General features: G+C 38.9%; 1 protein-coding gene and 3 non-coding genes across 4 annotated transcripts in view; all 4 read right to left on the reverse strand.

Annotated features, from left to right (window-relative positions):
* Window positions 1-644: 644 nt before the first annotated feature.
* LOC139735291 (U5 small nuclear ribonucleoprotein 200 kDa helicase-like) overlaps window positions 645-26,913 on the reverse strand; it is a 49,873-nt gene continuing 23,604 nt past the window's right edge. The window contains exons 27-42 of the mRNA XM_071646047.1: window positions 24,799-24,972; window positions 22,220-22,380; window positions 20,148-20,375; window positions 19,413-19,604; window positions 17,621-17,860; window positions 15,492-15,694; window positions 14,784-14,857; window positions 13,702-13,781; window positions 12,787-12,934; window positions 12,048-12,106; window positions 10,625-10,852; window positions 9,717-9,860; window positions 8,692-8,868; window positions 7,849-8,009; window positions 5,002-5,083; window positions 645-3,380 (exon numbers count right to left, since the gene is read on the reverse strand). Of these exons, the coding sequence (XP_071502148.1) occupies window positions 3,120-3,380; window positions 5,002-5,083; window positions 7,849-8,009; window positions 8,692-8,868; window positions 9,717-9,860; window positions 10,625-10,852; window positions 12,048-12,106; window positions 12,787-12,934; window positions 13,702-13,781; window positions 14,784-14,857; window positions 15,492-15,694; window positions 17,621-17,860; window positions 19,413-19,604; window positions 20,148-20,375; window positions 22,220-22,380; window positions 24,799-24,972 (2,612 nt within the window). The 3' untranslated portion in view covers window positions 645-3,119. The remainder of the gene's footprint in view (window positions 3,381-5,001; window positions 5,084-7,848; window positions 8,010-8,691; window positions 8,869-9,716; window positions 9,861-10,624; window positions 10,853-12,047; window positions 12,107-12,786; window positions 12,935-13,701; window positions 13,782-14,783; window positions 14,858-15,491; window positions 15,695-17,620; window positions 17,861-19,412; window positions 19,605-20,147; window positions 20,376-22,219; window positions 22,381-24,798; window positions 24,973-26,913) is intronic.
* LOC139735327 (small nucleolar RNA SNORA57) lies at window positions 18,318-18,456 on the reverse strand. Its single transcript, XR_011711200.1, has one exon. It is a non-coding gene; the product is annotated as a small nucleolar RNA SNORA57 (small nucleolar RNA).
* Window positions 21,066-21,204, reverse strand: LOC139735326 (small nucleolar RNA SNORA57). Its single transcript, XR_011711199.1, has one exon. It is a non-coding gene; the product is annotated as a small nucleolar RNA SNORA57 (small nucleolar RNA).
* LOC139735328 (small nucleolar RNA SNORA57) lies at window positions 25,800-25,938 on the reverse strand. Its single transcript, XR_011711201.1, has one exon. It is a non-coding gene; the product is annotated as a small nucleolar RNA SNORA57 (small nucleolar RNA).

The following is a 26,913-nucleotide window of genomic DNA, read 5'->3' on the forward strand; positions in this document are numbered from 1 at the left end:
CTGTAGTTCTACATCTCTCTCTCTCTCTCTCTCTCTCTCTCTCTCTCTCTATATATATATATATATATATATATATATAAAAGTATATGTATATATATATATATATATATATATATATATATATATATATATATATATATATATATATATATGTGTGTGTCTTTGATTTGGTCAAATGTACTCATTAATTGCTTCAGTTTTTGCATTTTTTTAAAACTCCACACGACAGCAAATAATTTGTTTAATCTTCTTCAATTTTTGTCTTGTAGATATTCAGATTAAATAATAATAGCAGTAAAAACATTTTTTTATGAATTCATTTTGTCAGTGATTTTGATTATCTCCATTTGTATTTATGTAAATTTGTATTGCTACTCAGCGATTCAGCCTCTTGGCTTCCATTGTAGTATTCTTAGTAAACAAGATTGAAAGAATGAATCAAATCAATCTAACACAAAAATCCACAGTCAATATTGATAATTTGCAACAGGCAAAATGTCTTCCAGGAATGCCAGTCACAAGACCCAAACATTCATAAAATGCGACACAGTGACACACAAAAATACAGTACAAGCAGGAAAGGTACTTTACTCAAAAGGAATGATTTTTATTCACATTTCTGTTTTAAACATTTCACACTCACTGTCTATACACACATCTCTTGCCTCACAATCTTTCCCACTCTCACAATCCCAAATCATACACGATGCAACAAAACACAAGTCCGTTCCTTTTACAGTACAAAGTTGTATGAATTTTACAACCACCTGCATCAAATATGTACGACAGGGAAGCCTCGCTACAACAAGTTTCTTGCAACTACTTAAATTACCTTTTTAGATAGCGCTTCTCATTATATCAAGGGCAAACATGGCACTTGCAAATTACCTTGTTATATCAGGCATCTGGGCCCCCATTTTATCAAAAGATATAATCGATTTTAAATTTCCTTACCACACAGGCTGCCATAGAGTTATCATAGAAATCAACTATATAATCAATTATAACTCTTCACAAAACAGGGCCCTGACCTTGTTATGATGAGGTTCCACTGTACATGTAATACAACATACGGCTTTCTTTCACACGAGCAATCTCTTTTGTGTTCATACTGCATGACACAACGTCTTGTCATTATCATTACCATGGCATTGTCAGGTACCCATCTACACATATGAATCACAGGGACACAGTGGGCACAGCAATTTGTCCATGGATGAGGACACTGGACAACATTAGAACCACAAACCAGTCAGTGACTTATTAACAGTACCACAGTGCTCCCTGTTGCTAACCATCCCTCTCTATAGATGTCCTCCTTAAGCAACTGATGAAGTAACCAGTAAAGTTCTAAATTAAAGACAAAACAGGATATTCCAAAAATTCTTATTTGAAAGTTTGTCACCATGCACCAAAAAATTAAAAGTAGGATGTGCTGGGCACAATACATGACATCTGAAAATTATTGAGACTGCGGTAAGATGTAACTCATCAGCCTGTGGTGTATGCAGGCATGCTATTATGAAACTGTGCTAACAATATTGCATTCACATACGACAGCATATAGGTATCATGACATGATTACAATTCATTGATATTTTAAAAGGCCTCAAAATGAGCTGCGCCCCAACCTGAAGTCAGAATCAAACATGTACCATTATGGAGTTTAAAAAAAAGGATTCAAATACAGGATGTAGCTGATTTGTGCATGAATGAATAGCTTCATTATTTAACTCACAGCCGCAGTGATTTTATTCTGTGATGAAGAAAGTCAGATCCATATGTAGACACACTCACTGTGCTTGACCATGCAATTAAAACTATACGTAGTTGATAAAGCACTGAAGATACATGTGTTTTTCACAGCCAGTGCATTCAAACTAAATTATAATATACACTCTTATCAAATGTGCTGGTAAAGCTCTCCTACATGTTATTCTATTATACAACGTCCAAGTAGATCCTTGTAATTTGATTGGAGGATTGTTGGTGATGTGATATTCAATAAGTACTCCATTCAACGCGCCATGCAATTTTGGTTCTATTTTTGCGGGCAACTTGGTTCAATTTTTTCGTTCAATTCCACGGTTCGAGAAATTGTACGGTACTGCATGTACTGTGTGTGTTGTGCACATTGAGGATCGCATGCAGCTAGCGCAGTGTACGTGTGCGGTACACGCATACGCGTGTGTAGGCCTACGTAGTGCTAGTGTACGTGTATGAGCGCTAGCTGTGACCTGTATCTACACTGATTGCACAAGCCAGAAAGAGAATCGCAGTGGATCCACATGTAAGTATGGCTATATTTTTCATACATATATAGACTTCTAGGCCTACTTAGACCTACCCAACAATCCTCCAACCATATAAAGATCTACTTGGACGTTGTATAAAACAAATAGTGTATGGTCTTTACTCGTGCAATGGAACAAGATTTCGCACTCGGTGAAAGATGAGGCGCACTATTCAACTCGGCGAAGTACCATTGCACTCGTGACCATTCACTATTTGTATACTATTTGGCCTGAAGAGATGGTTGAGTTCAATTTGTTTCCCATACAACTTTGTTACAGTTTTCCATTTTGCATTAAAGAAGAAATGGAAAGAATGTTTCTCTTATTGTACAGAGAATGATATTGATGATATTTCTGTCTTGTGCATCATACTCTACAGATTATGGTTTCATGGTTGTGGAGAAAAAAAAAGACTGCACAAGAAAACTATGTGACATGCATTGTAAACACCTTGGCACACACAGAAAGAAAGATTGGCTCATGGAAACATTGCTTTTGTACAGACAAGTTACCAGATATCAGTCTCATAACCAATACTTAGTGCAAGCATTTATATACACACATAACAGACAGTGTTTTTAAACAGCGCCCTCTTTTTCATCTCCTAGACAGGTATTTACACAGATTCACCCCATGCAAACAAGAACCAGGCTATGAATGAGCTTTATCAAAATATATGCGGCTACAAACTGACCGATTACTTTGCAAGCCAACGGTTGATTTGCCTGCTGATGGCCAGATGCATCATTTCAGTGTCCAATCCAAGTGCCATATTCCAAAGGTGAAGTGATGTTATTCACAAACCTCAGTCCTCTCTTCTCCATCTTACTCCTCATCTGAGCTCTCGTCGCTGTCGCCGCTGACGTCGCTACCCGGCTCCTTGACGTCGATGTCGAACTGGTACTCCTGGTCACAGCCCATGTAGGCATCGCTCATGTAGTAGATGGTGTAGTGGTGGACGCCGGGCGAGGGGGCCACAAAGTCCAGCTTGACCTTGGCCTTGTGTTGCAGGGTCAGACGCTTGATGGAGATCAGGCTGTTGGTTTTGGTGTCTCCGATGACTACCCACCAACCTTCTTCTCGTTTCTACGAGTGGACATAGAAATATGTCAAAGGTTATCAAATTTGACATGAAAATGACTATTTGCTGAGAGCAAGTTTGACTTCACTTGGCATAAAACACATCTATTTGACTGCAGACTAGTACAAATTAGTGTAAATCTTAAAGGTTCTGTTTATCTTTGGGAGCAGTGATTCAAAAAATGTTCAAGATATCACTTTGATGCATATGTGTAGGTCAATTGTATCACAGAAAAGCCCACCAAATAAAATTTTTGCAATAAAGCCAAAAATATAAGGAGATATCACCATTTTTCTCATTAAACCATAACTGTAGATGGTTTAGTCTGGAAACATTTTTATTATAACTATTGTTCACATTTTGTATATTTAACAATACTTAACATCAATCATAATTGTTCAAATTTTTACATTGGTTGTTTCTATTCCTAACTCACATTTTAGAACTATTTTGAAGCACTAAAGCTGGGTTTTTGTTTCGTCTGCAAATGGTAAAGTATGCCTTCAACCCTATTCCCACCAGGGGAGGCATTTTGGCCCCCCACCCCCCCCCCCCCCCCCCGGACGTTTCGCGTGATTATTCCACAACACGTGATGCTCTCGCCTTGACATTTTACGATTTTTTTCTTTCAAGTATCGCACATTTTTTGAGACCAAATTTGTTGCTCCCGGGCATACTGTTTTGAAGCCACGCCCCTTTGAAAAAAATCCGTCGACCCAAAAATTGCTCAAAAACATGATTTTGTGTACAAATCTTAAGCAAATTGTGTTTTTGCAATTAATTCATATAAAAATACATATTTTACTTTCAAAGGCTGATAATGATTTATTTTAGCCTGATTATACTTCAAAAAGTTTTTGCGACAAATTTTGATGACAAAAAAAAGGTAAAAAAACAAAGAAATAAATAAGAAATTCAATAAACAATAAAATACATAAGAAATACTTATGAAGTAGAATTTTTGCTTCAATACTATTGTTGAGGATATTGAAAAGAATATGTTCACCAAAGGTAGAAGTCTTGGAGCTTTATTTTTGTATTTATAAGCAAATAAAATATTTTTGCATAAATTGGCCTCTATCTTAGTGCAAATTTTCGTGAGGGCGCGATCCTAGACCGAGATTTGGGGGGGGGGGGCGCCAAAAAGCACCCCCCGGTGGTTTCAAGTCAAAAAAAAAAAAATCTGCCTGACTGAAAGGTTTGAGGTAAGGTACTAAGTCTTCTGAATAGTGAATATTAGTATTACAGACTAAACTCATCAAATGAGTGCATTGATTTTTTTGGTTGTTATGTAGAATCTATGACAAGAAATGAGAAGTATAAGATATACAAGCAACAGATGAATATGATCAACATACATGACATTGTCATAGCAACATTACTGCTGCCTTAATTGGATTACAAATCTAGTGACACACCAAAATACTGTTAAAATAATGCCAACCCCTTGTGATCTGCTTCACATGATTAGCAATAGACAAAAAAAAAAACATATCAAGCAGCACATTGTCCTATTTGCTAAAAAGGATGGAAGTATGTGTCCACTGACAACACTATCTGTCCTCTCCAAAATATGGTACAGTGTACAGACATCAAAATGTATTTTATTCTTGAGGCATCAAATACCTGAGGGAAGAGGGGTGCAATCACCGGTCCGGTCACCTCGTCTTCTCGCTCCAAGGTTACCATGACAACCACAGGGGAACCACTGCAAGAGAGCGTGATCAGAAAGAGAAGGATACAAGTTATCTAGTCAGTCATGACTGTAAGCCATTCAGGGTGACGTCATTTTCTGTCCGTCCACTAGATTGTCATATTACTTGTCAAGTTTTTCATCAAATGAAACGAAAGCTAGTCATCTCATCCATGACTGAAAATGTTTGGGTATCAATTCAAGAGGAGTTTTTTTCTGGCATTACAGTGCTTTTAGAGGAATCTTAATGAAATCAGTCAGTAATATCCTACACGTATCCTCATCCATATTGAAGACTGATTCTAGTGAATCCAAATACAGGTACAGTGAAATCCCGTTATAACGAGGTCCGTGGGACCGGCGATATAACCTCGTTATAACCGGTACCTCATTATATCCGTACGCATCAAAAACAAAGAAAAACATAGGCACGACATCATATACATGTACCCATCAATGAAATTGAAGAACATCCTTTGCGTTGTTATTACACAATTATGGATCATTATTATTGAGAGAATAAAGGGAAATTATTTGTGAATTAGACGAAAAAGTAGGGGCTGAAATGAGTTAAATCTTTATTGTAAAAACCTTGTTTGTGAAGTTTTTCTGAACACCAGCGCGAATAGAGTAACATACAGGCCTTGTTTACCGTAACTTGCGAGGTATATTTACGCTGTTGGTGCCCAGCGGGAATGCAATGATTTCATGAATCATTTCGGCTGTAATCTTGTACAATGTATGATCGTTGCGCCCGAAGGGATTAAAAATGCGTTTTTTCTTTTCTTCCGAAAATCTGTTCGCGTTTTGTACATCCGTTCTTGAAAAATATGCGACAGGACTAAATGTGGAAGGTTGTGATCCTTTTTACGCAAATCTGTACCTGGTAGACCATTCTGAAAGAAAAAAAAAAATCTTCATTGTGAAATGCAGTGTTAAAATTGTGATAATGAACAAACCCAGACCTATTCAAACTAATAAATGCGTTTGTTTCTTTTTCTGATTTAGGTTAACATGCGTCATTCAACTATTTTTTAACGCTACTGTCACCTGGCGAGATCGCGATGATTTCAGAGTAACATACATGCGTTGTTTACCGTTAACTTGCGAGGTATTTTACGCTGTTGATGTCCAGTGGGAATTCGATAATTTCACGAATCATTTTGGCTGTAATTTTATACAATGTATGATCGTTGCGCCCGAAGGGATTTATAATGCGTTCTTTATTTTCTTCCGAAAATCTCTTCGTGTTTTGTACATCGATTCCGTTCTTGAACTGTTAAATGCGTTTGTTTCTATTTCCGAACACCGATTAAGTAGGTTTACATGCGTCATTCAACTATTTTTACGCTACCGTCACCCGGCGGGATCGCGATAATTTCGATAATTATTTTGGCTTAAATCATACACACTCATATTCAAATTATCATTTGTTAAATGATAATGAACAAGTCCACATCTTTTCAAACTAATAAATGCGTTTGCTTCTTCTTCTGAACACTGATTAAGTAGGTTAACATGCATTATTTTACAATTTCTACACTACTGTCACCCGGCGGGATCGCGATGATTTCATTGATTATTTCGGCTTTAAATCAATCATCCGCATTCATATTTGCTAACCAGCAAAAGAACCGGAAGTCGGAACTAAAAATGGAAAGGATATAATGATGAGATAAGCACACATTCCAATTGTCTATTTTTGGCCACAAGTGTCGCTAAATGAAAAGTTTTTGAATGAGTTATCCTTTTTTTTTTCCTCGTTGCGCTGTGGTCTGACCTAACATATCATGCACGCGTATCTCGCGAAAAAGAAAATCGAATGATTATGTTTAATAATTCAGTGGGAACATCGGAAGGCATTCCTGTGTCTTATCGCGTGGTTTAGAACAAAATATGGAAGGAACGGTTCTCTGCACAACGGGAAAAAGACGTAGATAGTGTGAATTTGGTTTTCAATGTTTCGTTTGTTGCGTGTTTGAAAGCGACAATTTGGTCAAGAAATGGAACCTCGTTATATCCGATCAAATTGCTTATGTTTTTCTTTATCATGATGCGTCTAAATTGTCCTCGTTATAATCGGAATCTCGTTATAACCGAACTCATTATAACCGATTCGTTCTGCCATAGGTTTACACGCAAAGGAAAACGGGACCGATGTGATCACCTCGTTATAAGCGGTTCCTCGTTATAACCGAACTCGTTATAACGGGGTTTCACTGTACAGGTATCAGTGACTGAGCTTGGAACTTACTTACTGCAACATCATAGCAATTACTAAACTGAATCATCACAGAATTATACGCTTGTAAAAATTCTGTGAGAAGAAATGTTACCACTCACTTCTTTACATCAAGGGTAATTTCAGGGAGAAATAAAAAGCACAATGTCTAGCCAAAAGAGACAGAGACACATATTGATGCATTACTATCCTATATATGCAGCTTTCATCAATTTCACCATAATGTTGTTTCCAAAATTATTTGGTTTACCAGTGGCACAACTGTTTACTTTTGCAGTACCACAGTAATGTTGGATTGGATTGGATTGGGTTGGATTGGATTGGGTTGGGTTGGATTGGATTGGATTGGATTGGATTGGATTGGATTGGATTGGATTGGATTGGATTGGATTGGATTGGATTGGATTGGATTGGATTGGATTGGATTGGATTGGGTTGGATTGGATTGGATTGGATTGGGTTGGATTGGATTGGATTGGATTGGATTGGATTGGATTGGATTGGATTGGATTCTCTCATACCACAATGGCCTTCTTACCTTTCCAGGTCTTCCTTCTCCTGGATCTCATAGGTGAGTTCAATGTTGGGGTATCTGTTGCAGAACCTGGCCACATCGGCCATCTGGGCGTCGCTCAGCTGCAGCAGGTCACGCCTCTCATCGTCTTCCATTTCCATGATATCAAAGATACTCTCAATTGTCTAGGGTAGCCAAAAAGAGAAAATGAACATTTGATATCAACTACAAAATGACTCGAAGTAAATCAAAGAATTAAACAAGAAATTTCAGTTGACAGAAGGAAATGTTTTAGATGATTAAAATAGACACATTCTGATATATTGCAAAATATGTAAAAAAAAATCATTGTATGTTCTGTTATTTAACATTCTTAACAAATAAACAAAATGTGATATTGTACAAAATAATTCATAACCTTATTCCTCATGCAACAGTTTATACACTTGCCAATTGTCCTGTGCATAGAGCCAATTATTTGCGAGATCTATGATAGTCCCTGGGAAGCCCTTATCCCCCCTCCCAAGAAAAAAAAAAAGAAAGAAAATGCCCCAGCATATCTCAGGGTTTAGAGAGGGAGATCTTTCACATTACAAGGCACATCAGTTACAAAATATCAGGTCTTCAATAAAGATAACTTATTGGTTTGTCTGCAAGCATCTGCAATGACAGAGGTCTAATGTAAAGGGGAAGTTTCCCACATATACATGTGGACTGAGTGAATGCAATAAAATTTAGTAAAACGTATCAGTTAAGTTTAAGGAAAAATAAACAATCCATTCAAAAGTTATGAATTCATTGCATTCACTCAATCCATATGTATATCAGTGGAGACTTCTCCTGTGGGCAGAGATGGTTCACACTCACCTTTTCAGTACACCTCTTGATGAGGTCGGGCCCAAAGTGGGGCAGCTGCTTGAGGTAGGAGTCTTTGCTCCACATGGCCTGGGTGACCATCTGGGCTAACTCCATGGCTGCCAGGGCCGGAGACAGCCAGCCGTTGCTGCTCAGCACATCAACACAGGCCTGGATCAGACGCAGGGCCTGTGAGAAACAATGGAAAGATAAGGCATGAATAACTAAGCCAATCAACTAATACATAAAGCTACACACGACACTATGATCAAACAAAGTTTGAATGATTCACAGGCTATTCTGCCTGGGAAATAACCGTTCCCTTTGTAAGGTTAATGGTAGTCTTTTGAAAACAAGACCTTGTTTGATGTATACTCCAAGACTGATTTGACTAATGCTTTTGTGAAATCATACAAATTGCATATAAGTTCATTTCTTTGGAGTGATTAACATTAAATAGATGAAATGTAATTTCTATCTGTAATCAAAGTAAAGGCAAAAAAAAAATCCCACCCAAATTCTACTATGAGAATGTTCATATTATTAAATCTGTGATTACTGTGATTACCAAACTGATTAAACTGGAGGAATATATTCACTGTACCGCTACATATGCACCAAGGTGCATCAGAGAAATTGCAATTCCTTTACTGTAGGTTTGACAAATTTGCTTGGTTACATCTTCCCATAAATCCACTAATGTAAAACCAGAAATGATTACAGCATGACACTTTTGTGAATTGGAGCCAACAGCTTTTTTTCAATGAAACTTTCACAAATTGGAGCGGACGACCTTTTTCGCAGCTTGAAACTTTCGTTAGTTGTCACTGGCATCCAATGCATTGTGTAAACAAGAACTTCTGTAAAGCTCGGCTCCCGGAAAAATTTGTGAAAGGTTTCATGCACGAGAAAATTTGTGGTTTTACAGTAATCCATAATTCTACAGCACACCACAGAAGCCACAGCAAAGCAGCACACAGGCATGAGTATATTGCAGACTGGACAGGGCCTTGAGAGACAGGAGCAATCTATCTCACCTTGTTGAGGATGTCCTCTGTGTCGGACTGGAGTTCGGCTGACAGCTGCATCCGACTGAGGTGGGCCTGGATCAGAAGGTTGGTCTTGAGGTGGGGGTCGTTGTACCTTGGGTTGCTCACTTTGTTCGGCGTCCTGCTCGCCAACTGAGGAAAGGCAATAATATGGGAACACTAATGTAATGATGCTGCTTGTAAACTTCCTTGAGATTATGGTGACAAATTCTATTTGATTTCGATAATGGCTAATTTCATACTTATAACTGGATTCCTGATTTTGTGCCTTGGTCATGATCACATACTTTGAATTTGTAAGTGTTTGCGAGACAGGAAGTGATTCAAGAATCATCTCATATACGCGGTAATCATTTCATGAAACTATTGGTGTCCCTTCCTTTTCTTCATACAGCACTACATGCTTGGTGGATATCATTTACTGACTACTTGCTGGTGATGCAGCGATGAAGGTCAGCATCTCTAGCCAGTTTTCTTGTAAATAAGGGGTGGACCATTTTACTGGGTTGGCTTCTTGATCTTTGTGAGGAGTTACTTTCCTTTTATGTTCTATCCAAGGGACAGAGTGTTTTGCCTCTCGAGAGAGGGGACAGCATGATAACATGCAACATGGTCAGCTAGATTCATTGGGACTTAGAACCTGAGTCATTCCATTGCACCCCAGGCACACTATCAACCGAGTGAGCTTGCTGCTCTTTTGGTGTGACGATGAAGAAACAACAATAAACAAGGATCATAACTTAGGATGTTGCATGGCATTTGCACCTCCCAAAAAAAAGAAAATGATGAGAAATTGTCTAATCTCTTTCTCCTTTCAGTTTGACCTTCCATCCCCCTTCCACTCCACCATGCCCACTCCAACCCTTCTTCAACCCCCCCCCCCCCCTCCTACACACCTGCTTGAGCATGGAGTCCTCGTGGTGCCGGATGGGGATGTTCTCATACTCGGCAGCGGACGAGATGATCTCGATGAGGCCCTTTATCTTGGTCTTGCTGTTGAGGGACATGCTGAAGAGCTCTATGGTGGTGTAGTTGATGTAGTAGTAGGCGGCAATCATGCCCAGGTTCAGCGGGCTGATGTCCATCTCATCCTCAATACTGATGCACTTGGAGTGCTCCAGGTCCTGGAAAGAAAATATCAGTATAGTTTTGTTTTTCACGGCTAACAGGTAATTTGTGATCACCACAAATCACACCATCAATCACACAGGTAGGTAATCGGTAATTTGTGATCGTCATGAATCACACAGTTCATTCATCGCAAGCCTTTTATTGTGGACGCTTCAGAGAACACGAGTTGGTATTCCTCTACTTCAACTTCTTCAAGCAAGCCAAAGCAGTAAGTATATGCACTCAGATAGATAGATAGATAGATAGATAGATAGAAAGATAGATAGATAAATGAATGAATAAACGAATAAATGAATAAACAAACAAATAAATAAATCAGTTAATTAATTGATTAATACATAAACTAGAAAAGCACTCTGAGAGCACAGACCTCCGCCAAGCAGCTACTTTCCACCGATGATCTTGCTCTTCCCAAAGAGATTTTTCTCCTCTCCACCACTGCGGAAAAGCTCTTTGGGCTCTTCCATAGAGATCAGTGATTTCCACCCATAGGTATACATGCTGAAAAAGTGCCCGATTTCCCAATATAGAAGCCTTTGTTACGTCATAAGCCCTCAGCTGCGCGGCGCGCCTCACCCTAGCAGAAACTAGAGCACGCACTTTAGTGCGCGTTTGAAAACCTCAAAAATGCGCAGCTTGAACTCCCAAGTTCATTGACCCTACCTGCCATAATGTAAAAAATCCTTCATAAATTCCCCCAAAATTCTCGGATTACTACCAAAATTTGATAATCTGTTACTTGTGTCATTCTCAACCTTTCCTGTAAGTTTCATCCAAATCCCTTCACTACTTTTTCAGTTATTTTGCACATGGACAAACAAACAAACAAACAAAGAAACCAATAAACCAACGGTAACGAAAACATAACCTCCTCCCTTGGCAGACGTAATAAATAAAAATGAGTTAACAGAAAAAGAGAGATGGTATTTTGTTTGCCTTTGTATTTTGTTGTATGATAGAATTTGTTGACAAATGTCAGGGCAAAATGCAATCTAAATCATAACTTACAAATAAACCTACACAAAAGGATCTATGGAGAAAAAAAAAATCTGGAAGATGTCACTATCACCTAATCTGCCCTAAAAAAAAAAAAAAAAATGCACACAGTTATGACACTTCACTTCATGATAAATCTACAGGGAAGAATTAGAGGGTTGGTTTAAAAGATGAAGGCAGCCTCGTTCTTACCTGGAGGGTGTTCTCTACCAGCTCGGACAAGTGGTCAGACAGATGGCGATGGGTTACACCTGGAAAGACACAGAGAAGGACGTGATCTCTTTCTCTCTCACAGAATGTGAGGTTAAAATCTAAGCACAATGTACAACGGATATATCTCTGCACCCATACACATAGTGTAAAAATGAAAATTTTAATGAGTACTTTTCAGGTTTAGTCAGGTAAAATGAATTTTGTGTGTTTTTGATTCTGCAAAAATATTATCACATATTACAAGCAATAATATTTGTATACTTTTATTTCCAGACAATGAAGAGTTCCACTTTTACACAAGTACATTTTCATGCTCTGTCAGGTAAAATGACTTTTGCTTGTTTTTGATTCTGCAGATTCAAAGATATAAAATATCATTACACATTACAAGCAATTATATTTGCATGCTTTTATTTCCACACCATGAAGAGTTCCACATATATAATGTATGGGAACTAACTTCATAAGAATCCAGGCAGCCAAATAGATATTTGAAGATCCAACCCTATGTAACTCCATTCAAAGACCAAACACCAAACACAAACCATAAAAGAAATCAGCACTATACATCTATGAACTGCTTCAAGCAACATTAAGGAAAACAAAGCACACAATGCAAAACACAGCGATACCAACTCAATCACGGGATCAAAGAAAGGACAAAGAAAAAAGAAAACAAAAGAACATGAAACAGACACCTAACTCTTAGTCCACTAACCTTGCAGGTTGTAGTAGTTTGGGTTCTGCGTCATACGTCGGTAGATGAATGTCCAGGTCAAGTAGTCCACAGCGTCCTGCTTGTTCTCTATCGTCTTGGTGACCACCTCAGCATTGAAGTGGTCATGCAGGCAGTGGTCAAGGTGGGACTGCCGAAACAGGGCAGAAGTAAAAACAAAACCACATAAATCACACTCATGTGAAATCTTCAAAGGGAAAAAATTTGCATGATAATCTATGCCATCACTTTTATATGAAACTGCAATAGAAACAAGCATACAAAGTATTATGCAACGTGTTTCAGAATGAGCCTATATTACAGCAAAACAAAAATTTGTGTACTGATAGTGGTATAGTTTGTTAGTAGTTGGAACATGCATCCATAATGTGTGTTTCATGACTGTCTTTTCCTGGAGGCATCACTACTTCCATTTTCAAAACCGTATATGAAATCATTTTGTCAAGATACTAGGATATGATGATACACTGTATCAACCTCATAAAAATATGCATCTCTTTTGTCTTCACTCTTATCATCACTGTCACTGAGTGTCCTATCACATACGTGTATGTTATACTGCTTCAGCATGTTGAACAGTGGAACCTAATTCATCAAGGCCGCTTCTAACTAAATTCCTCTCAACACAGCCTATCCTGACACTAGAGGACAGATCAAGAACATTAAAAAAAAAGACTCTACAGCAGTCTTCACTTTAATGTCCTCATTACTGCATTCATTCCATGAACACTGGTAAGTTTGTGATGCCCAATAAGGAGTGCTTTATGTTTTCACATCCATTCATGATCATCGAAATGATCCCCTGAGATCTAAATATGTCTCATTAAAGTTTCCTTTACCCTGTAAGATGACAGCAGTTTACAAGTGCACATGTGCTACATTGTGTCATTTTCTTACCTCAACTGGTAGAGGCTCATAAAGGAACTTCTTGTAGAAATCTTTCTTGGATCCCTGGCATAGCACCACACACTTACTCACTGCAGAGGAAAAAAAATAATAATAAGTGATTTAGAAACATGAAAAGTGATCTAATTGCAACATCGAATGACAGCACACAAGGTAAACGCATTTTACATCGACTTCATGGCATTAAATAATAATTGGATGGATTAAAATTTGTTATAAAATGGGTAGCGAGAATCGTGCGATCTCATTGGTCAAGAGCTATGTGTTGATTTTTATTGGCCGCACGCTGAGTCACTGTGGTAAACTTGTAGCAAGAGTACAAGTACTTGTAACAAAGGTTCGCACACTAAGCAAGCATTCGCGCACTCAGTACAAGATGCCTACTGGCTAAAACAACCATGCATCAATTTTTACTGATGCATGGTACCGATGCGTGGTTCTGAAGAGAAACCATGCATCCAGTAAAAACTGATGCATGATTTTCGGGCTCTCGTCTATTGCAAGTCAAAAGGAAATGCATCCAGTAAATTTGTCATCGGGTAACACAATAGAAAAATGGGTTTTTGGCAAGAAAACTACCAACTCTATAAAACAGATGACGCACATGTCTCTTCGTGCGTCAGTCGGAATATAGTGTGCATGCGGTAACTATGGAATTTAGCCTAAACCCACTCGGCTTCGCCTCGTGGGTTAAGCATTCCATAGTTACCTTATGCACACAATTCCGACTGACACTCAGACCTGTGCGTCATTTGTATACTGCTGCACGGGAACTGGCAGATGCCTGAAGCTTAATACAAACAGGAGAGTTTTGTTTTGTTTTGTTTTTTTAAATGGTAGCTTATTTATCTATTTATTTTGGATTTGTTTTGTATAGCTGCCAAATCCACTAAAAAGCACAAGCTCAAACAAATCTAAAAAAAAAAATCCTCACTTTATTCTGATATATCTCAGAGAAAAAAGGGTTAGCTTGCACAAAAAAAAAAATAATAATAAAAGAAGGACTTTCTCAAATAGATCATTGACATTTAATTTGTCATTCCTTTCTGACCAAGCAGTCGTAGCAATCTCACCTTCATGCTCAATCTCAGGCCGGTTTGCTTTGCCAACCATCTGGAGTACATCAGTGATGGGGTAATCCACATACCTTCAAAAACAACAAACAAACAAGAAAGAAATCATCCAAATGTCTCCTTATCCAAGAGATTGGAAATATGCTTCATATAACATGTCTCAAACATATACAAGTATGAAAACTGAACAAGCATAAAATTCCTTATGAGAAAGAAGAAGAATAATGCAATTCGAAAGAAAATGAAGAACCAGTACTGATAGATTTTAACCAAAGCCTTTGAAAATAGCCTCTCTAACCCTCTCTACATTCTCTTTCCTTAGGTCAGTCAGTCAAGGCACTTCTAAACTGTGTTATAAGGCTGCCCATAAACATATAATGATCAAACATTATGCAGTTTGAGATTTGCTGCTGCCATACCATGTGTGCCCAATATTGATATCTTGTTGGATTTCAACAGGTTTTGTTTGAGTCAGCCCCTCCCTTATTTCCTCCATTCCCAATCAATATATTTTGATGTGGAAAAAAAATATACGCATGGATGACCAAGACAATATGTAGGCCTTGAGAATATCTAATGCCACATTTCAGTGAAAGCTTTCTGGCTTGTGACTCAGTACTGTGATATTGCTAACATCTCTACTAGGCATGCTCGATGTGATGAATATTGTTGTTGATGCTGTGTTTGCCACCTCCCCCCAACACTCACGCATGGATCTTGCCATTGTAGTACTGCGTATCCATGACGACCACAAGGTGGGCATTGAGCGTCATGCCCCAGCACATCATGCGGGAAGCGACCACCACCTGCACGGCTCCAGACATGTAGAGCTGCTCCACCACCTTCTGCTCAATCTCACTCAGCCCCTCGTGGAGGTAGGCTATGCCATTGCTTAGCATTTCCTTCAGAGTCTGGGTGTCATAAAATGGACGAAGCAGGAAAAAAATAATAATAATAGTTAAGCTGCTATAGCACATACAACATATCAATGTTCCCTATGTGCTCTACAATAATTCCTACCATTTTACAATATTATCACAAGAGCATATTTGACAAATTACATTCAAAATAATAATAAAAGAGATGCATTGATCACACAATATAACTGTATGCATCAATTTACATAAGTTACAGAAAGAGAATATATACGTATGTTACAAAAAAAAAAGAAAAAAGAAAAAAAAAGGAAAGCCTTGAATCACTGGTAGTGCTTTCATTATTTTATTATTTCTTTGACATCAAAAACCTAAGGATTTCATTAATTGACAACTACCAATGCCTGAATATTTTGTGAGTGATTTATGTGGCTGAGTAGGACGTAACAATCAGAATTTATTTGGATGTACATGTGGTGCTTATACATGCAAATCTCAATGAATGGGACAAAAGGGCAACTCTACCTTTCATTTTTTTTTTTCTTTTTTGAGCTGGGAGTCCACTATCAACTTTTTCTTGAAGCATTTGATCATATTTGTACATTAAGTCATCACATTCTTTCTTTCTCTATTTGTGTACAGCAAGAGTGCTTGACAAATAATAGGACATAGAGACAGTCTATGGTCCTCAAGGTTTTCATTTGGTAATTCCATTTTGTTCTCTACATACTTCCAATATAGTCAAACCTGTCTGTAGCGGCCATCTGAGAGAGACGAAAAAGTGGCATTAATAGACAGAACATGGCTTTTCAACTCTCATACAGCAGGTGGATGCTATAGACAGATCTGAATCTTCTTTTTCCTCCGTGAATACTTCAAAATACTTGAAATCATGTTTAGGCATTCAAAGGAACCAAATGATAATCTTTGATTACGCAGGGAAAAATTTGTGGACAAATAGATTCTTCAGCACTACAAAACATCATTATTTTACTGCATCCTTATGGGAAGGTGATGTCAAATCAATAAATCAAAATAAAACTAGAAATGTCGCTACAGCGACTGGTTATACCCCCGCCAAACAACATTTCATAAGCTTTGGTCAAAAAACTGAGGAAGTAGTTAAATCCGCAAGATCTTTCCTTGATCTTCTGCCATTAATATGCCGTTACCATGGCAACGTACTTTCGGGTACTGTCGAAAAATGCGTCTTGCACATCTACAACCAAAGGCACACATCTGTACCAAATTTCATGGAAATTGGGCAAAAACTGAGGAAGTAGTTTGCAACACAAAATTTTCCATCATTTTGGCTCATAATATGTGAGCTGTTACCATGGCAACATACTTTTTGTCACTGTCAAGAAATGTGTCATGCTGACCTATATCCTAAGACAAACATTCAATATGAATTCCATGAGAATTGGAAGAACACTGATGAAGCAGTTTTGCCATGAAGCATTTTGCCCTATATTTTACCAATAACATGCCGTTACCATGGCAACGCACTTTTTGCCACTGCGGAAATATGTGTCTTGCACATTAACATATTCAGATGAACATCTGTACCTAATTGCATAAAAATTGATCAAAAACTGTGGGAGGAGTTCGCGACGCAAGATTTGTACCCATTTTTGCCCATAATATGCCGTTACCATGGCAACATACTTTTGGGTACTGTCAAAAAATATGTCTTGCACATCTACAACCCAAGGCACACATCTGTGCCAAGTTTTATGGGAATCGGTTGAAAAGTGAGGAAGTAGTTCGCGACGCAAGATTTGCAACGGACCGACCGCCCGACCGCCCGACCGACCGCCCGACCGACCGCCCGACCGACCGCCCGACCGCCCCCCCCGACCGACCGTCCGCTGATTCCTATATACCCCCTTCAAACTTCGTTTGGCGGGGTTATAATCATGGCTGAAGTGTCAATGCTGGTCAGGCTGGCATTATTCTCACCTCATCGGAGACCTTGCTGAGGTGTGCCTCAAGGTCTGCCTTCTCCACATGGAGGAAGCGGTTCTCCGACCCTTCCTCCGCAGCCGTGTAGGTCAGCAGGTCGATGGCCGTCAGCTTGGTCTGCTTGCGGGAAGGCACAAAGACCACCACCGGCTTGGTGGGGGAGTGCTTCAGGATGGCGTTGTACGTCGGCTTCACCATGGCGATGAGGCGCGATCCCGTGTGAGTGATGTTGAAACCCTGCAGATGAAAGGATCGTGCAGAGTGCGCAGAGAGATGGTGAAAGGGGGCAAATATTAAGATACAGTCCATGTAACAGGAGTGAATTGTATTACACAATTGATATACTACACTATTCTAATCAAGCACACACTTATTACAAACACATACTTGCTTCTAATCTAACGAATCAGACAACATGGAATAGAATGTGACCAATATTAGTTTCAAATTCAAACAAATATTGATAAAGAAACTTACCAGAAATATATAATATGAATGAAAATGAGCAAAGGAAACAGGATTCTACCCAATTCAAATGGAATTCCATTTTCTTTGCACAAATTCATTCCATGTTTTGTTACAGCTTGTCAACTGGTCTAAATATCTTGGTTTGAAGACAGCATTTTGCTAATGAAATAAGTAATTTAAACTCCTGCAGTCATTGGGTTGTGGATTACAACTGGGTAGGTGATGATGATGTCGTGATGCTAGAGGATGGACCCAGAATAGAGAGAGAATTCTGGCACCGAAGGTTTCATCACTTTGATCTTCCTCCTGGGTTGCATTCATCTCACAAACATGGCAGGAGAGTTTGGAGATGCCAAGAAAGGAGGATTTTACACACTTCAAGATTTATCAACTTTTACAACATTCTCAAATTTACAGATATAACATGAAATATCACATTTGTACAGGCTAGAAAAAGTGAGTGTTTTCATCTAAAGTTGACTGCGTACCAAAAGAGTACCAGGTTATCATCTACTCAGCTTGCCAGACCATGTAAAAGACAGTCTGTTGGAGCCCTACAGGGCATCAAATTGTAGCAGACCAACAACCTCGACATGTCCAACTTTGACAAGTCTGACTACTATTGTAGCATACTCTTTTATATAAGTATTGAAATATCCCTCTTATTGCCATCATAGGTTAATTACAAACCCGCTGGCACGGGGATTCATGGGTGGCCCGAATGAATCAATCTCCATTTGATCCCAGTGGAGTACAGTGGACTCCTGTTATAACAAAGTCCTTGGGACCTGCATTTTTCTTTCGTTATATTGAAGTTTCGTTACAACCGAACAAATAAACAATAGAATTACATAGAGTGGACAATGTTGCGACCTGAATTTTAACTTCATTGTAATTAGAATTTTGTTCTAACCGTGTTCGTTATAGGCCTAAAGGGAGTGCACTGTACATTCAAAATCCACAAATAGCACCCAGCAGCGAATATGTGCATCAACGTGTACAGTAGAGCTCACTTGAGATTCTTTGGCTGCGTGTGTACTTACATGTATACAAAGATCAGTGATAAAGCTGTACTCAATTCGTTATGGAGATTCTCAAATATATCTGAACTGGGCCAGCTTTTACGCTCCATGGAATCCTTATGCTACTAGGTCTTCGAGTATTGTGTCTCAAGTGTCTTACATCAGCAACAGGTCACAGTTTGTTTTATTCAGTTGATACACCACATCACAAGCTGTGACAACTTACAATGACCTCTCACTAAAACTTTGAGAGTCACTCGGCTGACAGTGCAAACTTTGTACATAGCTGCATGGGCTACCTGAATGTGGAGTTCCAGAGGCACTGGCCGGACGTTGGGATGGAAGTTGAAGGTGTTGGTGGGGCTGGCACCCAACCACTGGGCAATGTCCTTGGCATTGGCCAGGGAGGAGCTCAGGGCTACCAGGCGGATGTTGCGCTCAATCTGGGAGGAGATGTAACGCATCCTGGAACAGATGACCTCCAGCACTGGCTACTCAGGTTGAAGTGTGGGGAAAGAGGAAATAATCACACAAAACATTGGTCAATATTTATTAACATTTCAATATTTCTTTGTTTATTTATATTTCTCTATTTTAATGTGTTCATTTCTCTTGTCACCAGGCCAAATTTGTTTACACAGAAAATCTTCAGTATGGCCATAATCTTTTGAAAAGGAAAAACCTACAAAATTGTACATGGACTTAAACTGGTAATTACGGATATAAGGACATCATTGTGATAATCATTTTGTCTACAACCACACATGTAGCTTTCAAATAGCAGCATTAATGGTGATTTGGAGAAGGCAAGTTTTCATAACTCGACTGCACTCCTACTTATTTCCCATTTTCTAGGTCAATCTAGTCCTAAGTTGGTAGGAGCCATGCATAATAATCAAGTGTCTTGTTATACATAATCATCAGCATCATTATCATCAGTATCATTACCTGATAAGCTGTGACCTATGAACTTACCCCACCCATCCTCCCTTCCTCCCCCTCCCCCAACCATTCTCCCGATGCCTCCCACTCACCCCATTGTCCCCGCCGATGAGGTGAAGCTCGTCGATGATGAAGAGGTTGACGTTCTGGACGTTCTTGCGCTGCTTCCAGCGCCGTGAGAGCACATCCCACCGGTCTGGGGTGCTGATGATGACGTTACCCTTGGCCAGGAGCTTCAGGTCGGTGCTTGTCTCGCCAGTCAGCAACACCACTTTCCTGCCCAGCTGCATCTGGAACTTCATGTGCCACTCATTGTAGATCTACACCAGGACATTATACAGTGAGATTGAAAGATACAATCACTTTCTTTGTCCATGCTGTTACGATTCATTCCTGGCATACTGTATTCATCATACATATAGCGAGTCTAAATTTTCTCATATCAAGACTTCTTGGTAATTTTGTGAGTGATTAAGTCCACAATGGTGGAATACAGTGAGGAATGGAGAATCTATGAGTACACTTCACATTCATGTCAGGATAAGAGTTTAGATTTTTGCAAAAATTGTTAAATTTGCAATCAGCAATCCACTCATGATATTTAGGAAAATTAAAACTCAATGAAAAATAAATGGTGCATACAATATTTTTGTGTTCTTGTTGTGCTGCAACAGTCACACGTCAAAATCAGAGTGGTCCAAAATCATTATCTGGACGATACTTGTTATATGTTACATGCAGCTCAATATGTGAACATTATTTGTAAGTCAGGGAGGCTTTCTTATCTCTTGCCAGGGTGTGAAGAGATGCCTAAGACTAAGCAAGCCCCCTACTGAATCAGAGCATCTCGGCAGCCCTGTTCTTGTTGCACGGACTAATAAACTGACCTGTACATCTAATCAGGTTGGGGAAGTGTTTTATTCTCCCAATATAGTTTAATATCTCTACTTTATAATCCATAACACATCACACAACAGGGAATCTACCATGGGAAGTACAATAATGTCACATGTTGTCATGATGCTAGAGGATGGACCCAGAATAGAGGGAGAATTCTGGCACCGAAGGTTTCATCACTTTGATCTTCCTCCTGGGTTGCATTCATCTCACAAACATGGCAGGAGAGTTTGGAGATGCCAAGAAAGGAGGATTTTACAAATTACTCATCAGAGCCTTGTATATATCATTACTGTCAATGCCTTCATCATCCTTATTATGCATTATAATTTACATTTCTATCACTCAATTGAATATTTCTGAAGAAGCCACCATTTGCAGCAAGACTACCATTCTTGCAACTATTTTTGCTGCTATTGTCAACATTGTCACATTCCTAAAGTATTAGCAGGGAATATACATACAAAACGATCTGGTTTTGGTAAGTCACTAGCATAGATGTTGACTTGGTTGCATTTGTTCACATCATGACATGTATACACTTTACAAGTATACACAACCTTCTTTTAATGCAAGTGGTACAGAGTAACAACTAACAGTTCTTTCTCCATTGAACTTGCTTGCTGACACTCTCACTTCTCACACACAATTATTGGCAAATTAATGTTGGCTGGCATGATCAAAATCATAACAAATGAACAGGGGAGTGAGTTCTACATGGTGATATCACTATTAAACCAAGATCCCCCCTTACACTACCTCTCCCCTTTCTAACCATCATCCTAATCACTATATTGTCCTCATTATCCATCATCAACAACATCATCATCATCATCATCATCATCATCATCATCATCATTATTACAATCCCATCAACATCATTGTCACAACCATGATCACTGACATCATCATCATCATCATCATCATCATCATCATCATCATCATTTATTACAATCCCATCAACATCATTGTCACAACCATGATCACTGACATCATCATCATCATCATCATCATCATCATCATCATCATCATCATCATCATCATCATCATCATCATCTTATCAACATGATCAGTGCATTGACTTGGTGAAACAAATAAAATGCTCTACAAAAGTAGAAAACACAGTTCAATCTGCACTTCCAGCATTGTGCTCAACCAGGGACTGTATCAACACACCTAAGAAGAATTCAACAGTGAGGAAGAAATTTCACACGCTGATAATCTCAGCCTCTCAAACCTGAAAGGCAAAGAGAAGACAACCACCAACCTGTTCTGCGAGGGCCTCCAGGGGTGTGACATAGACACACCTACTCTCTGGACTCTGCTGCAGCATCCTCATTATGGCCAGCTCAGAGATGATTGTCTTCCCGCTGCCAGTGGGGGCGCCGACAAAGATGTTGTCATCGCCGTTGTAGACGGCGTTGAACACTGTCAACAGTTTTGGAATCAAATCAAGGAAGGAAAAAAAGTCTTGAAAGTCTTGGAAGATTTTAGGGCTGCAGCAGGTTACATCTACCATCCATATAACTTTTCTAACAGGGAGAGAATCTATAAAAAAATTCTATATTTTCAAAGGAGCATTTCTAGTACATTCACATTTTGAACAGCTACTAGGAACAAAATATCACATACAACACAATTATCATTCCATCTTCATCATCATTCATGTCACCATTATCATCAGAGCCATTTCTACGTAGTATACATTATCTTTAGCAAGATCCCAATTCACTTAAGAAAAGTGACAAGTAGATCAGTAAAAATAATTAAAGAGAAAAGAAAATAGTGCAGAGTCACTTTCCATGGAGCCCTTCATTTGACTTGAAGGGGAAAAATCTTCAGAGAAGTGTTGCATATGTCATTCATTTTTGTGTCTCATATATCATCTAATTTGCTAATATCAAATGGACTTGCACATGAGCAGTAATAATCAATGCACATCATATTCGTACTCTCCCCTCTACTCAACATACATATATACACACAAATCAAGCAAACACAAAGACAATCGCATATGTATATATTTGTCAACTAGATATATCGCTACGGCTACTGATATGCCTCCGCCATAATGCATGGTTCTCCTAATAGGTCTATAGTACAATGTCTTGACAATTTTGTGATGACAGTTTCACACAATTGGCAAAATATGAAAATGACAGGTTTGACACAAATGTGCTGAATGTTCACTTTCCTAGAACTAGGTTCAATTGGATGAATGATTAAAATGTCAGAGTGCAGGTATTTGGGGAACTGATGATTTTTACATGACTTTTGACCCTTTTATAAGTTTATGCATTGAGTAATTTTCAAGGTATTGAGAAAAAGTATAATTTCAGTATCAAATGGGAAAATAGCATTATCTAAACCTGGCCTTTGACCTTTGACCTCACAGTTCCAAAGAGAATCACTGTTAGGTTGAACATGCATAAATATGTAAGTTTCATGATGATACCTTGAGTTACTTTCGAGAAATGGAGGAAAAAGTGCAATTTAGCACTTTCACTTGACCTTTTGACCTTTGACCTTTTGGCAAGAAACTTCCCCAAAAATATATATTGGGTAATACATGCCATACATCAAGTTTTAAAAAAAAAAACCCTTCAGGCATATTGCATTTTAACCCTAACTAGGCCGGGGGGGGGGGGCCTCCGAGGCCCCCCCCCTCGACGTTCCGCGCGATGTATCGCAATCGCAAAAAGCTATCGCCACGACGTTTCATGACTTTTTTCTTTCGAGTCTCCCGCATCTTTTGACACCAAATTTGCGACGCCCGGGCACGTGGTTCCGAAGTTACGCATAAATATGTATGTGCATGTCAGACCAAAAATTGCTCAAAAACGTGAATTCGTGTACAATTTCAATGCAAACTGTGCTTACAGGCAAATTTCATAAAAGCATGATTATTTTGGTGTTTTATCGATTAAAATCAATGAATAACATATTTTCTTGTTCGGAGTGATGTCGCGGACAAATTTCATTGAAAAAACAATGAAAAACAAAAAGTCGAAAAAACAATGAAATACATAAGAAATTCAAAAAAACAATAAAATACTTAAGAATTTTTTCTGATGTCACAATTTTTTTTATTACATTTGCTAAGGACACTAAAAAGAATATTTACACAAAAAATGTGCCTGTTTTGAGCTTTATTTTGTGATTTATACCAAATAGTCTGATTTCATGCATCATTATGCATAAATTAGCATAATTTAGCACAAGTGATAATTTTTTGAAAAATTAACTCCAAGTTATTTAAGATTACATCATAGGCAATGTGTGTGCCAATTTTCGTCGCGATCGCGCAGTCGACGGCCGAGATCTGGAGGGGGGGGGGCCTGGGAGGCCCCCCCCCCCCCCCCCCCCCCCCCCCCGGCTCTATCAACTACCTAAATACCCCGGCCTAGTTAGGGTTAAGGAAAGTAGTGATATTTTGAGGAGTTGACCTTGACCTTTGACCCCCCTGACCTTTAACCCATGACCACCAACTTCCCTAGATAATCACTGCCATCGGTACAAGCATATATACTAAGTTCCATGAAGATACCTTGAACCATTTGCGAGATATGGAGAAAAACATGAAATTTCAAATTTTTTTTCACAAAATAACCTGTGACCTTTGACCTTTGACCCTGTGACCCTAAAATCCACACAAAGTATTATCCCCCAAGGATATACCCTCATACCAAGTTTGATGTAAACCACCACACGGTTCTTGAGATATTGACAAAAACAAAACGGGACGGACGGACGGACGGACGGACGGACGGACGGACGGACGACCCGAAAACATAATGCCTCCGGCCACTTCGTTGCGGAGGCATAAAAACCGTCATGTTGCCATACCCTGGGTCTGGATGGGGTTGAATACAGAGAACTTGCTGCTGTAGAGAGACTCAAAGGCGGGGTTCCTCAGGGCCGACACTGGCAGAGCCTGGAGGTCCAGGAGCTCTGTGGGTGGAAGGTTCTTCTCCGGCAGGATGAGGTGACGGAAGGAGACAGGGAGCTGGGTCTCTGAGGCTGAGGTGGAGCATGTAAAGAATTATGATTTCATTTTGATAGATTTAGACATATCAATGATCTGGAAAATTCCTCAACATCTGAACAATAAAGGCGGTGCCATCGCCCATTCATGCATCATGGTTATATGCTCGCCATCCAGACAGAGCTGAAGAAGTGACTCAGACTGTTCACAAAACTGTCCTCTCCATGATTTTCACATGTCCAGTTGAACAAATTAACTTACATGTTATCAATTTCATTTAGACTTCACATCTTTTTGTCTGATACAGTCAACAGTTAATACAGTCAAATTCTCATTGCACCATGGAAAAGAAAACACACAAAAAAAATAGAAAGTGTCACTTAATAAGCAGAATACCACCAAGGACATTTATTTAGACCATTTCATACGCTTGAATTTCATAAATTAATCTATGGACAGTGAGCATGAACGAAAGACGAATGCCCAAAGTCTATGATCACAAGAGAAAGTGTTTTGCTTGATTTTGCAGATTTGCTCTCACGAAATATTATTACACACGAATGAAAACACACAAGAAAGACAGAAAAATATCACCTGAGTTTAAGGCCTACTTCGTAACAGCTACCTTTAGATGTGAAACTTGAGATAATCTGACCGATGGCTTGCTGTTTGAATGAGAAACCCAGTTTGCTGATGACAAAGTCACCCTGGATTGGTCACTATCCTAGTGGTAGCATCTTCACATAGTATACTTGGACGTATCATGGCTAATCTGAGCATCTACACACTAAAGCATCTTGGCTCACAGCTTTACACATATATAATTTGTCATATCATCAGAGCAGATATTGGTAGTCCAAAATTATGTCATGATGCTAGAGGATGGGCCCAGAATAGAGAGAGAATTCTGGCACCGAAGGTTTCATCACTTTGATCTTCCTCCTGGGTTGCATTCATCTCACAAACATGGCAGGAGAGTTTGGAGATGCCAAGAAAGGAGGATAATTATTTAATTTAGATGCCTCTACTTCAATTTTTTCTCACACATAACATAGCAATCAGCTCACATATGACAAATGTCACCGGATATGGCAGTTTCCAATTACTATTGTGTGTACAATGTATTGGTTATTAACAAGGAGTGTTAGATGATTTTTTTCTTTCACAAATTTTTTTCACATAAATTTGTTTATGATACTACAAAGAATATTTAGACACACAAAAAATAGCCTGTCTGGAGCTTTATTTAGGGATTTAGAGCTTAAAATCTGATGCACAAAGAAGTATACAAATAAGCATAACCTGCATAACTAAGAGAAAACGACCATCTTTTGAATAAAATTAATGATTCATTCTCAGAGATTAGGTACAGGCCAAGGTAATTGGGGGGGGGGGGGGGCAAATAAAATTCAAATAAAATTCAGGAAAATTTGATCTACAGATAACAAAATGGTTATCAAAGCAGTCCTTCAAAAGAAGGAACTACAGAGCTGAAAATTAAAGAAACTGTAGAAATTATAGAAACTGTTCTCTAAACTTAGCACATGTATAGAGGTATTGAGAATGAAAGGGGTATCGAAAGGGTCCTGCCAAATGAAAATGTCTACAGATGAAAGAATCTATAGGGAACTGGGAATAAAAGGCTTAAAGAAACTGCTCTGTGTACTAAGCAGGAGTAAAGAGCTACTGAGAGTGAAAGGGGTAACAAAAGGGTCCTGCAAAATGAAAGGGTCTACTGAGCTGAAAATGAAAGGGTTATAGAAACTGTTCCGCTAAGCTGATGTACAAAGGTCTCGAGAATGAAAGAGGTAACAAAAGGGTCCTGCCAAATTAATCCATTGAGGACGGACTGATTTTGCTACAACACGCATTTCCCATAGACCCCTGCCCGAGTATACTTGGCACTCGTCCTCAGCGGGTTAAAAGGGTCTGTAAGGGAACTGGGAATAAAGGGGTTATAGAAACTGATTTGTTAA

Source organism: Diadema antillarum, unplaced genomic scaffold (genome assembly GCF_040938485.1).
Source record: "Diadema antillarum isolate AM-2024a unplaced genomic scaffold, OU_Dant_1.0 seq00000569_RagTag, whole genome shotgun sequence".
NCBI lineage: Eukaryota > Metazoa > Echinodermata > Echinoidea > Diadematoida > Diadematidae > Diadema > Diadema antillarum.